Genomic DNA, 10,481 nt, shown 5'->3' with positions numbered 1-10,481 from the left:
CGGTTAGTTTACCCGCCCGCTAGCGTTAACTAGCTAACCGAGCTTTCGCCCCGAGTAATGTTTGGATAACACCTTTAGCAGGCTTGGCTAGTAGAAGCTAAGTTAGCTTGTCAACTTATAAGCGCGTTAGAGTCGAGAAGTGTTGAGTATTTAAATATTTACCCGTTTTGTTGCTTCCTCTGCGCCACCCTAATGATAATGACTACCTGCTGTGTACTGCGTTTAAACTGTACAGAGAGCAGAGTGATAAACAAAGGAGTGAATTCATGTTGTGTGGTCAGTGAGAGCCCATGTTGGCCATGAGAACAGATGAAAGGCACTCTGGGCTGGCTGCTGAGGGTGAGGGAGGGGAGGTGGTGATGTTCGTGTGTCTGTGCCTCCTCCACCACACCGCTCCGCACCGCACCGCCTCCTGGACAACATGGCGCACGGAGGAGCGAATGGAGATTTTCCATATTTACCTTCAGGGGCAGCAGAAGGTAAGCTCAGTTACACAGACTTAACCGTTCCTTACAATTATAGCCGCGAAATGCAGATGAAATATCTTAGTGGAGGGAAATGTGGACAAAAACCTCCAGTCGTTGCTTGGCAAGCACAACAAAGCCTAGCTAGCAGCAGCGGTGCTATTGAAGCTAGCGAGCTAACCCAGCTACTTAGCGAGCTAGCTAGGTGTTTTACAGAGACTGACTGACTCCCAAGGTCGCAGTAATGCAAAGAGCAGGACGTCTAAGCGAACAAGCTGATAATTCAGCTCGGACTTATAACGCTAGAGGTCCCCCCCCGTGTGGATTTCTACGGGCTGCGAAACGAAGATCGGCTCCTGTTGCTTTTCCATTTCATTAGTGCCAAACGTTCCTCTCACTGAGTCGCAGCAGCGAGCTGGCTAATTCATTTTTCATCACCAGTTAACTTTCTGTTGCAGTTAACCGAATGATCCAGGAACACAGCGACCTGTTTTCAGACTCGCAGTGTAAAGTGTGCAGCGCTATCCTCATTTCAGAGTCTCAGAAACTTGCTCACTACCAGGTAAACTCACTCATAGGGGTCCCTTTGAATGATGCTAACTGCTCTGAGAAGTCCAGATATAAAGTGTACACTATTTTATAGGTGTATTGGCATAGCTTGATGATCATGTTGACACATGCATGTTTAAAGTTTGCACTGTAATATTGCCTTCTGTTTTTTCCACCTCAAGAGCAAGAAACATGCAAGTAAAGTACGCCGGTACATGTCAACCCACAAAGATGAAGAACCATTTGCTAAAAGATTTAAATCTTCATCAGATGAAGCTGTAAGTCTGGCACACAGATGAGTAAACAGCAAAGTTTAGTTTGTCATATGTCTGATTCTCTTAATGCTCAGCCTTTGTCTCGTTTTTTTTTTTGTTGCAGGTAAGTGATGTAGGTCAAGGGGACAAATATAAAGCTTGCCATGTGTGCAACATGACATTTTCCTCAGCAGTGGTGGCAGAATCTCACTATCAAGGCAAAGTGCATGCCAAAAATCTTAGATTAAAAAACTTTGGTCCACAGACACCAGGTATGAGCGCCATTTATAAACTGTCTTCGTATTTTAAAATGAAACTGGTGTTTTTCATTAGAATTTGGACTGATATTTCACTGTATGTAATTAAGATTTTATATGAAGAAAAACAACCTTGGAAATGTTTTTTCCCCTTCACTTGGAATCTAACCATCCACCAGCATTACCTCAGCCTAAGGCTAAGGTTAACAAGGAGGATGTGCAGACTACAGGAGGGCAGGGCCCTGCTGCGGAAGACCCCAACCGTTTCTGCTCCATCTGCCAGGCTTCTTTCAACAACCCACTCATGGCTCAACAGCACTATGTTGGCAAGAAGCATAAAAAACATTTGACCAAGCAGAAACTGATGGAGACCTATGGACCCTCCACCGCACCAGGTAGCGTCACCGTTGCAATGACAGAAATGTGTTGAGTAATGTATAGTTGCATGGCTTTGTGTTGTTGAGAGACAACAGAAATTAACTTTTTTTTCTTCTTTTTTTAAACCACCAGCCTCTACACTAAAGGGCTATCCATGCACTGTGTGCAATATTGAGCTCAATTCAGTGGAACAGTACCAGGCTCATATCAGCGGCTCCAAACACAAGAACCAGTATGTATTTTCTCAGTGCTAATCCACATATGGTAATTGTTACAGCAGTGTTCTCTGGGTATTTGTGTGTTTGTCTCTCTTAGAACGGTGCTGTTTGTTATACCTTGCCCTCTGATTTTGTTAATCATTTGTTTTACAGAGTTAAGCTTAAGAGAGGTGGCAACTCATTTGTTGGTCCCTCAGAGAACCACCAGTCAGCCTACCAGTATGGCTCTAACGACGAGGACCCAGCCCAGAAGGACTGGGGCAGCTTCAACCAGGACTATGAGTGAGGAGATGCCTTTGGCCATCACTGTCCTCGCCGTGTGTGACGAGCTGCTACTGTTGGGCACAGACAATGTCTGTTTGTACTGTGCACCTCCTAATGCCAGCTTTTGCTTATCACAGCTCTTCTTTGTGTTTGGTGTATTTCTCAGTCAGACATAGATGAGTGACAACTTCTAACCTCCATACTGTATTCATTCTCTCAGACAGTGAAAGATAGCAGAAGTCAGAGAAAAAAGTTCTGTTTCCCTCTCATTAGGGCATTTTATGAGACCTTGCATTTCAGTTTACAAATATTTAAGTAACTTAAGAGTGTTTGTCAAAATATGCTACGTAAATGCTTCAGAACACTACAGTTTCTGGTGACATTTAGTAAAAATGTTTTTTCAAACCTTGTTTTATGAATTTTGTTTCAAAAGGAATGTCTTTTATGAAATCTCTCTCAAATGTTGTTGACGTTTTAGCATAATGGATTAAGTTTAGCCATTTTTGTTAGTCAGCAATGAAGAGGGTGTCTGTTGGTGTATGTTGTAGGTTAAATAGTGCTATATTTCCTGTTTTTTGTTTTTTACTGCTGTGTTCAAGGAGTCATTTTATTTTATGTAAAGTCATAAGTTTGACCAGTGGAGGGCAGTAGAGGTTTTAGCTTTTCTTTGACCTGTTTCACCTTTTATTTGCCTGGATAAAAAGTCATTAGGTTGCAATCATCTGCTTACACCACAGTCTGTGGACTGCAGTTTGTACTGATTGGATCATGCTTGTTTTTTCTTTCTTGTTTTGTGCATCATCATTATTATAATTGACTAATCCTCTCTATTAAGCAGCATGTTCCAGTTTAGTGACCATGTCCTCAATTTGTGCAAATAAGCAAAATGTGCAAACTGATCATTGAATTCTTTCATGTTTCAAGTGCACAGTTAGAAACTTAATGAGGGGCTGTTCTCCAATGTATGGAACTGGGTGCCCAGCTGAAACCCTTTCAGCTTAATAGAAGTGAGTGTGGAGCACATTAAGTTTTTTGCTAAATGTTAAAAAAAAAAAAAGTTTTATACAAGCAGCGTGTACACTTCTGCTACAAATGAAAACTTAATCTTTGTTGGCAGCACCTGCTGTTATTTAGCAGTTCAGCTGAAGGTGGGGAGTATTGCATCTTTTACCTCCATAGATGGGGCTGATGGGAACAGGCTGTGGCGATAAGTGTAATAGTTGCTAAAATGATTGAAACACGGTCGGTTCAGTTATGTTGTTTGAACCAGACAAGCTTTCCAACCTTAAAACAAAATAAAAAATAAAGCGTAATTAGTGAAAAGAGACAAATTTATATTTGAATATAAAGTAGAACAGCAAATATCAGCATGATTAAACAGCATTATATTTTATTTACATCATCAGTAATTTTTTTTTCAATGTACCAGGAAAAAAGTACTTTCGTGATAAAGGAAGGTCTTCATGATGAAAATGTCTGAAGTGTCCAAATTATTGTGAAAATGTACAGATGAGGCTACGGGAACAAAAAGCCACGTTCAGTTTGAATCTGTTTACCTACATGCAAGACCCTTATTACGTTCTGTAGCATCTGTAACCCCCATTTTTAGGTTTACAGTACCATTCAAAAGATTTGAACACCTTAATATTTTTTTTAAATAAATGTCCTGGACTATGATCACATTACAGGGCTGAAGTGCTGCAGATAAGTTTTTTATTTATTTATTTATTTGTTTGTTTGTTTTTGTGTAAATGAGACACATTTACCCAATTAGATTTTTTTTCAGACCACAGAAACCTTTTAGTCTTATTTGAGCCACTGTGTGTTTTCCTAGATCATTTATACAAAGTACATCTGCCTTATTGTTTTTTTTTTTCTCGTTTATGTGTGTTGTTTTTCCTCAGATGCAGTCTCTCTGTATTGGTAACATTAGTTCTTTTGATTTCCACATATGGTGCACTGGAAATGGAGACATAAACAAGCCTTTTATTTATATTTTTATTAATAGGATGTTTCATTGAAAAATATGTAGAAGTATGTCATACATTTGCATTGGTCTTGTAGAGCTTTTACAGTGTTTTAAACAGTTAAATCATGGCAATCTGTCCATATAAGTGAAGATTGATACCACATGCAGAGGTAAACTGCTCAGGTAGTTAATTAAGCCCTAAAGCTGAGTTTTTAATAATAAGCAAACAGCCTACAGTGCTAATGCAACATGCAAAGCTGCAAAACACATACGTGGTTGCTATTGGGGATGCAAGAATTTTGCAATGGGTTGGGCACTGGAAATGCATTCTAGGTGGCCACTCGTGAAGCTTCTTGAAAGAATGCCAAGAATGTACAAAGCTGTCATCAAGACTTAGAAGAATCGAAAACAGACAATGTTTATTGATGTGTTCACTATTAAAGTGTGGAAAATAGTAGACGCAAGGAAAATAAGTGCTTCTGAGTAAATGTTTCCAAACTTTTAACTGGTACTGTGTTTCCAGTACTAATAATTTATGATACTCAGGTTTTGTGTTACCATAAAATGTAGCATAAAAGTTGAAGGGTTTTTCCCAGTTGATAAAAGCAAGTTTGTGCAAGGGTTAGAAAGTTCTAATGTTCAAATAATTATATAATTTTATTTTGGTGTTTAGGGTGTAATATAGTAATGTGTGTACAAATCTCTCTCTTTGTATGAATGAGTGTATGTGTGTGTGTGTGTGTATATGTGTGTATATATATATATATATATATATATATATATATATATATATATATATATATATATATATATATATATATACACACATGTATAAATGCAGTTTTTATTAATCATTATTGTTGCTGTTAAATCTTGTGTCCATTTTGGTCAAAATTCGTTTAAAGACCATTTTAAAAATCCAGCTGCATTTACACTGGAGACTCACTGGTTCCATCCTGTTCTGTTAATTTCCATTGAACGTTTTTACTAAATATATTTAGCGAGTGTAGGTGTGTGTTTATAGACACGCTCAGAACACGATCAACACATCAAATTGCATCTGCTGTTTAGTGATAATATGAATGTTTTTTCATTTATGAATGTGATTTGAGTTTAAGAAGGTTGTGTGTAATTTCACATATACAGTATATATTACTGATGCTGAAAGGGTGCAAATTGAAAAATGTTTCTGTATTCCTGACAAAATGTCAGCATATAATAAGCAAACTTCTTTGAGTTTGGTGTATTATCACATACTTTAAGAAATATTAAGGGTTAAGAGTAACATAATTGTCATACCAGAAGAGAGAAAGGTGTGATATTGTAGAGTCATGTATAGTAATGTAGAATCATGTACAGCAAACTAAATACTTTTGAATTTGAATACCAATTGTGTTGTTAAACACTTGAGGTTGAGTTGTTTTGTCCCCAGGTGTATAACGTTTAGGGCTTTAAAGCTGTGTAAAAGCAAAAAAGTGGAGTGTGGCCTACTTGCTTAACCTTACTGGTAGCATATTAGTTTTTGTGTCGTGAATGATCAGCTTTACATGTACAGTAAACATCATTTATTAAAATGTTTCAGGAAAAAAAACCCGGTAATTTCCAGGTGTGGATCTGGTTTCAGAAAATGCAAATGTACCTGGAAATATTTATGTGGCTCAATGGATTATTTATTTTATAGTAAAGGGCGTTCACCATTTGCCCTCTAGATGGAGCCCTTGGTATATTCAAATGACCTATGGGCACATGCCCTGAGTCTTGGTATTTCAGAAACATATTTTCTAACACTTAGTCAGGATGTTGTGGTAAAAGTTATCCCTTGAATATTAAACCATTCAGAATCATTCCCAGCAAACGTGCACTGCATTTGACTCTGGCTGTTTATGAATAAATGCTAATTCAATTTAGCAACTCCCCAGTTGAACATAGTTTCATAGTTCCTTAGTAATTTGTTTCCTTTTCTAGAGTATTGGTACTTTCCTTTTAAGTAATAAAGGTGAATGAGGCCTGGTTTTGGCATAGGTGCGACTTCCATTCATAAAAAAAGAAAACGAGGGGAGCACAAGGAGGGCTCACTGTTTTCATTGATAAGATCTATTTACTTTGAGAGGGGAGGTGTCTGGGGCCCCTCCATTCACAGTGAGTGAGGCGCTCTGCCCCCTCTGCTAAGGCGCCACAGCGTATAAACAGCCTAGGTCCATATACAACCAGCACACAGACGCACAGACTCCCACTGTGCCTTGAACTAGCCAAATACACCATCATTAGTTTTTCCATAAGCATGTGTGTTCACTACTGAGATATTAGCTTCGCAGTGTAGCTCTTCCCCATGAGTTTCTGCAATTGGGAAAAGTTTGCTGACTATAGAGGACATGAACTGTTTCAAATTTAGCAGTTTACAGTTCTTTTAAATACAGTACCATGTTCTGTTAATCAGTTCTTACTAAATTCCTGCTGCAGAAATGATTGTAGTAAACAACATAAATATTACAGTGACTGAACTGTGCTAAACATTATGATAAACATTTTGTACAATTTCTCAATCAGATCTTCCGTCTGCCAATAGTAAATTGTTCTGCAGATCTTTGCAAACTAATCAAGAGTCATCTGCTGCTGCCTCAGGGGCACCATGATTACATATTAATGTTGGTAATCTGTAAGCGTTGGTGCCATCTCATAAATCAGGATTTAGTAAGGAAATATATGCGTCTTATATTAGGAGAATTGATAAGGGACATTTATTTGTGTGGCCTTTTTTATGCCTTACTTTTGTTTGTACCAAAGCCCCAGCATTTTAGCAGGTTTAATAGCACTACTAATAATCAACTCTTAGACTTTGGCACGCAGATTTGAATTTAAACTAGTGTTGCAATGTGACTTCAACTGTGGATGACCAATGGGCAGTAGGTTAAAGTGTGTGTGTGTGTGTGTGTGTGTGTAGGGTATCTTTGGTCTATGTAAATACATCTTTTTAATCTCCCTCTGGGTACACTGTCTAGGTTTAATGGACTTTTTAATTACTACTTTTATTAGATTATTGAGTAACAATCTAATTCTTTATTTCCTTATGCCCCATGGTCAAGATGGAAATGCCACAACATTTTCTACTATTGAGGCCTCTTCTAAGTGACAGGCCCTGCTGTAGAAGGTATAGGGGTCCTGTGTGTGCAAGTGCTGGCCTTGTACTCATTGAGGGAGACTTTGTAGGTGCGGGTTTGGCAGGAGGTGGGGGACGCTATGTTCACTACTCTCCCAAGGACCCTTTCAGTGTTCAATTGTCTTGGATGGAGATGTCCAGAGGTCAGTGCCTCAAAGCCTGTGTGAACACTGACCAAATGGGAATCACAGGTGGCAAGAATGGAAAAGAATAAATATGGACATGAACTGACAATGTTCATTGTCTCTTACTGCTGTATCAGTTTCTTTCACTGCTTGAGAAGGAGTTACAGATTGTGCAAACAAACTCAAATGTGTGTGAATACTTCTAATTCCAGGGTACGGTTAGCTGACTCCTGTGAACACCAGTATCAGTAGAGCTTAACCCAAGTATGAGTGCAGAAACACTACAACAGATGTAAATTGTAGTTGCCTCGGGTGAAAAATATAAATGTTTAACTTTGGGGATTTCCACGAAATCTGTTTGTCACCTAAGTGTTTAGAAATCTCCTTTTCCTCGGTCTCGTTAGATATGCAAGGGCTACATTTTCATCTGTGGCTGAACTAGAATGTTTCCAAAAGGTAAAAACCCTTCTCTTGCGGTTTTGCAATATCTTTGAAAAGTATATCCTCCAAAAACAAACACGTCGCGACTTGCATGTTTAATCTCAGCTCAAACATATTATGTTGAAAACATAACGTCCCCTGCAATGTTATTCCAAGACTAAGCATCAGCAAACGTTCTGGGGCAGTTGCAGCAATGCTGTTTCATAACCCAAATCGGATGTTGGGTGACCTAATGCAACAAACACGGAGAGAAATTTAGAGCTGGAGATAAGGGAAGGTCAAACACTTCTTTGCCTGGCGGCTGAGGTTCACTCCACTCTACTGTTGATGAACAGTGTGGGAAAAGCCTGGAGCAGGCTGGGGGGGGCAGGTTGGCAGGGACAAACAACAGCACGCTTATGAATCATTTTAGTTTTAGAACTGTATTTGTTTCAACAAGGTGTCAGTGAGTGTGGAGGAGAGGTGTGGCAGAGAGGTGGGAGAGAGGTGTATCATGTTGCAAGAGATTAACAATAGCATCTGTAAACTCTCTGGCAAATTGATGCACAAATTTACTGCTGGACGTGATCTCAACTCAGACAGGCAATGTAAACTCAGCCAGGGTGGACATCATTCAGTGTAGTGTCATTTATTGCTCATCAAGCTCATTGTATTTAAACAGTTTTAATAAATCTATAGTGTGATGGATAAGTTCATTTTGTAGTAATCCTTATCAACCTCACTCTATATTGCTCCCATAAGGGATAACATATATGTCTACATGTGACTCTCAAGTGGGGATTAACCCTCTATGTAAGCTGTAACTCTCATGCACTCCATTTCCTGGGCTCTGAGATCAGTGCAGGTGGCTGTGGGGTTCAGATTACTTCCCATTCCCCACTAGACCAAAACTTTTCACAATCTGAAAATTCCAGCAGATTGCTTCTTATTCTTCTGACAGATGGACGCACTTAATCTGCAATGGCCAGACAGGGAGTATGTGCTACAACCTATGTGAATGGACATCTTGGACAGCCACCTGTCAAGCTCCTCATCAAATGATCACAGCCAAACTAAAAAAGTAAAACATTTGCAGCTTTGGAGCTTGTTTTCAGTCTTTCTTATGTGGTAATTTGTATACACAAGGGCCCCTAAAATATCCTAAAATATATATATTTTTTAGGTAGTGAATTATTGGAAAGTAATTGTTTGGTAGTCTACATAAACGAGTTTGTATCAACTATTAAAACAATTGTGGCTTTCCTTTTAAAACAACTCTCCAGACTTGATTTGATTAAAATTTATAAACTGAGTTTTTGTGTGTTTAGAACACAAACAAATTGCAGGTCTTCAACTTTGCCCCAAATGGGAAGTGTCTTGCACCTCCTGCCACAGTAAACAGATGGATATCATTTTCAGCATTTAAGTGTCTGAGGAAGTGGAGATGGAGTGCTTCTCTGAGTGGCTAGCCAGACCAGACAACAGGTGAACGGTTACGGTCAGCCGGCAAATCTCACTGATATTCTAACCTATTGCACTTTCCCAGAGAAGGACTCCCCCGTGGACACACATTATTGCATTACAGAGCCCTTTCCCTGTGCTTTGATCCACTGGATGTGAGGCAGATCTGTAGCTGAGGTCTGAACAGGGGAGCTAATGAAAGCAGGCTGACTTAGAGAAGTACAGTGAGGGCTGGTCCTGCAGCAGCACAGCACAATAATCTTCTTTCAGGGCACTGGCAGGATCTACTAGATGCTTGTACTACAGCTGCATGAGTGGCTCTCCAGATTCAGCACCTTCAGTTGGCAGAGCATAACAGCAGTTAGTTGCCTAAGAGAACACTTGTTCTCAAATCTTAAGGTCGGGTTGAAGGATGTCCCATATGTAGCCAGCACTGTACTGGCATTTCTGAGCTTCTGATCATGTATACCCCCATATGGTGAAGTGAAGGAATAGAATATGTCTGAGGAAAACATTCAGTTGAGCCCAGTACCTCACTGAGTGATGTCATTACTAGGGGATGTTCCAGAATTAATTAATGATATAGAATTGCTACTCATGCTTGTGGAATCTGCCATGCAGAGACGTTTTATATGGTTCTAGTTTGGCATCTACTAAAGTAGTCTGGCCATGTATTCTAGGAGATGATGGATGCATTGTGCAGGAATATTGTGCCATAGGAAAATGACTGTGCTACTGTGTGTCCAATAGCACGGTCTTACTACAGACTGCCCTTTTGAACTCAACCTAAAGATACTCAGTAGAGTTGAGGGCCAGGGGCAGTGCAGCCCACTGAAGCAACCGAAACTTTCTATCATGTTCTGAGAACATTGATTATTTGGTGACATTATGGACCATACAGTTAATTACTAGTTTATTAGGTACCTCCCCTCTCCTTCACACATATTTTCAGGACCCCCACAGGA

At 39.5% G+C, this 10,481-nt stretch overlaps 1 protein-coding gene across 1 annotated transcript; it reads left to right on the top strand.

Annotated features, from left to right (window-relative positions):
* Window positions 1–357: 357 nt before the first annotated feature.
* Window positions 358–4,810, top strand: znf346 (zinc finger protein 346). The gene is made up of 7 exons (XM_017704308.2): window positions 358–479; window positions 923–1,026; window positions 1,196–1,291; window positions 1,392–1,539; window positions 1,704–1,919; window positions 2,035–2,134; window positions 2,274–4,810. Exons 1-7 carry the CDS (start codon window positions 422–424, stop codon window positions 2,404–2,406), a joined length of 855 nt encoding a protein of 284 aa, XP_017559797.1. The 5' UTR covers window positions 358–421; the 3' UTR covers window positions 2,407–4,810.
* Window positions 4,811–10,481: the final 5,671 nt, after the last annotated feature.

This window comes from Pygocentrus nattereri, chromosome 16 (genome assembly GCF_015220715.1).
Source record: "Pygocentrus nattereri isolate fPygNat1 chromosome 16, fPygNat1.pri, whole genome shotgun sequence".
Taxonomy (NCBI): Eukaryota; Metazoa; Chordata; class Actinopteri; order Characiformes; family Serrasalmidae; genus Pygocentrus; species Pygocentrus nattereri.
The sequence above is the reverse complement of the archived record's forward strand: the minus strand, read 5'-3'. Positions and strand labels throughout refer to the sequence as shown.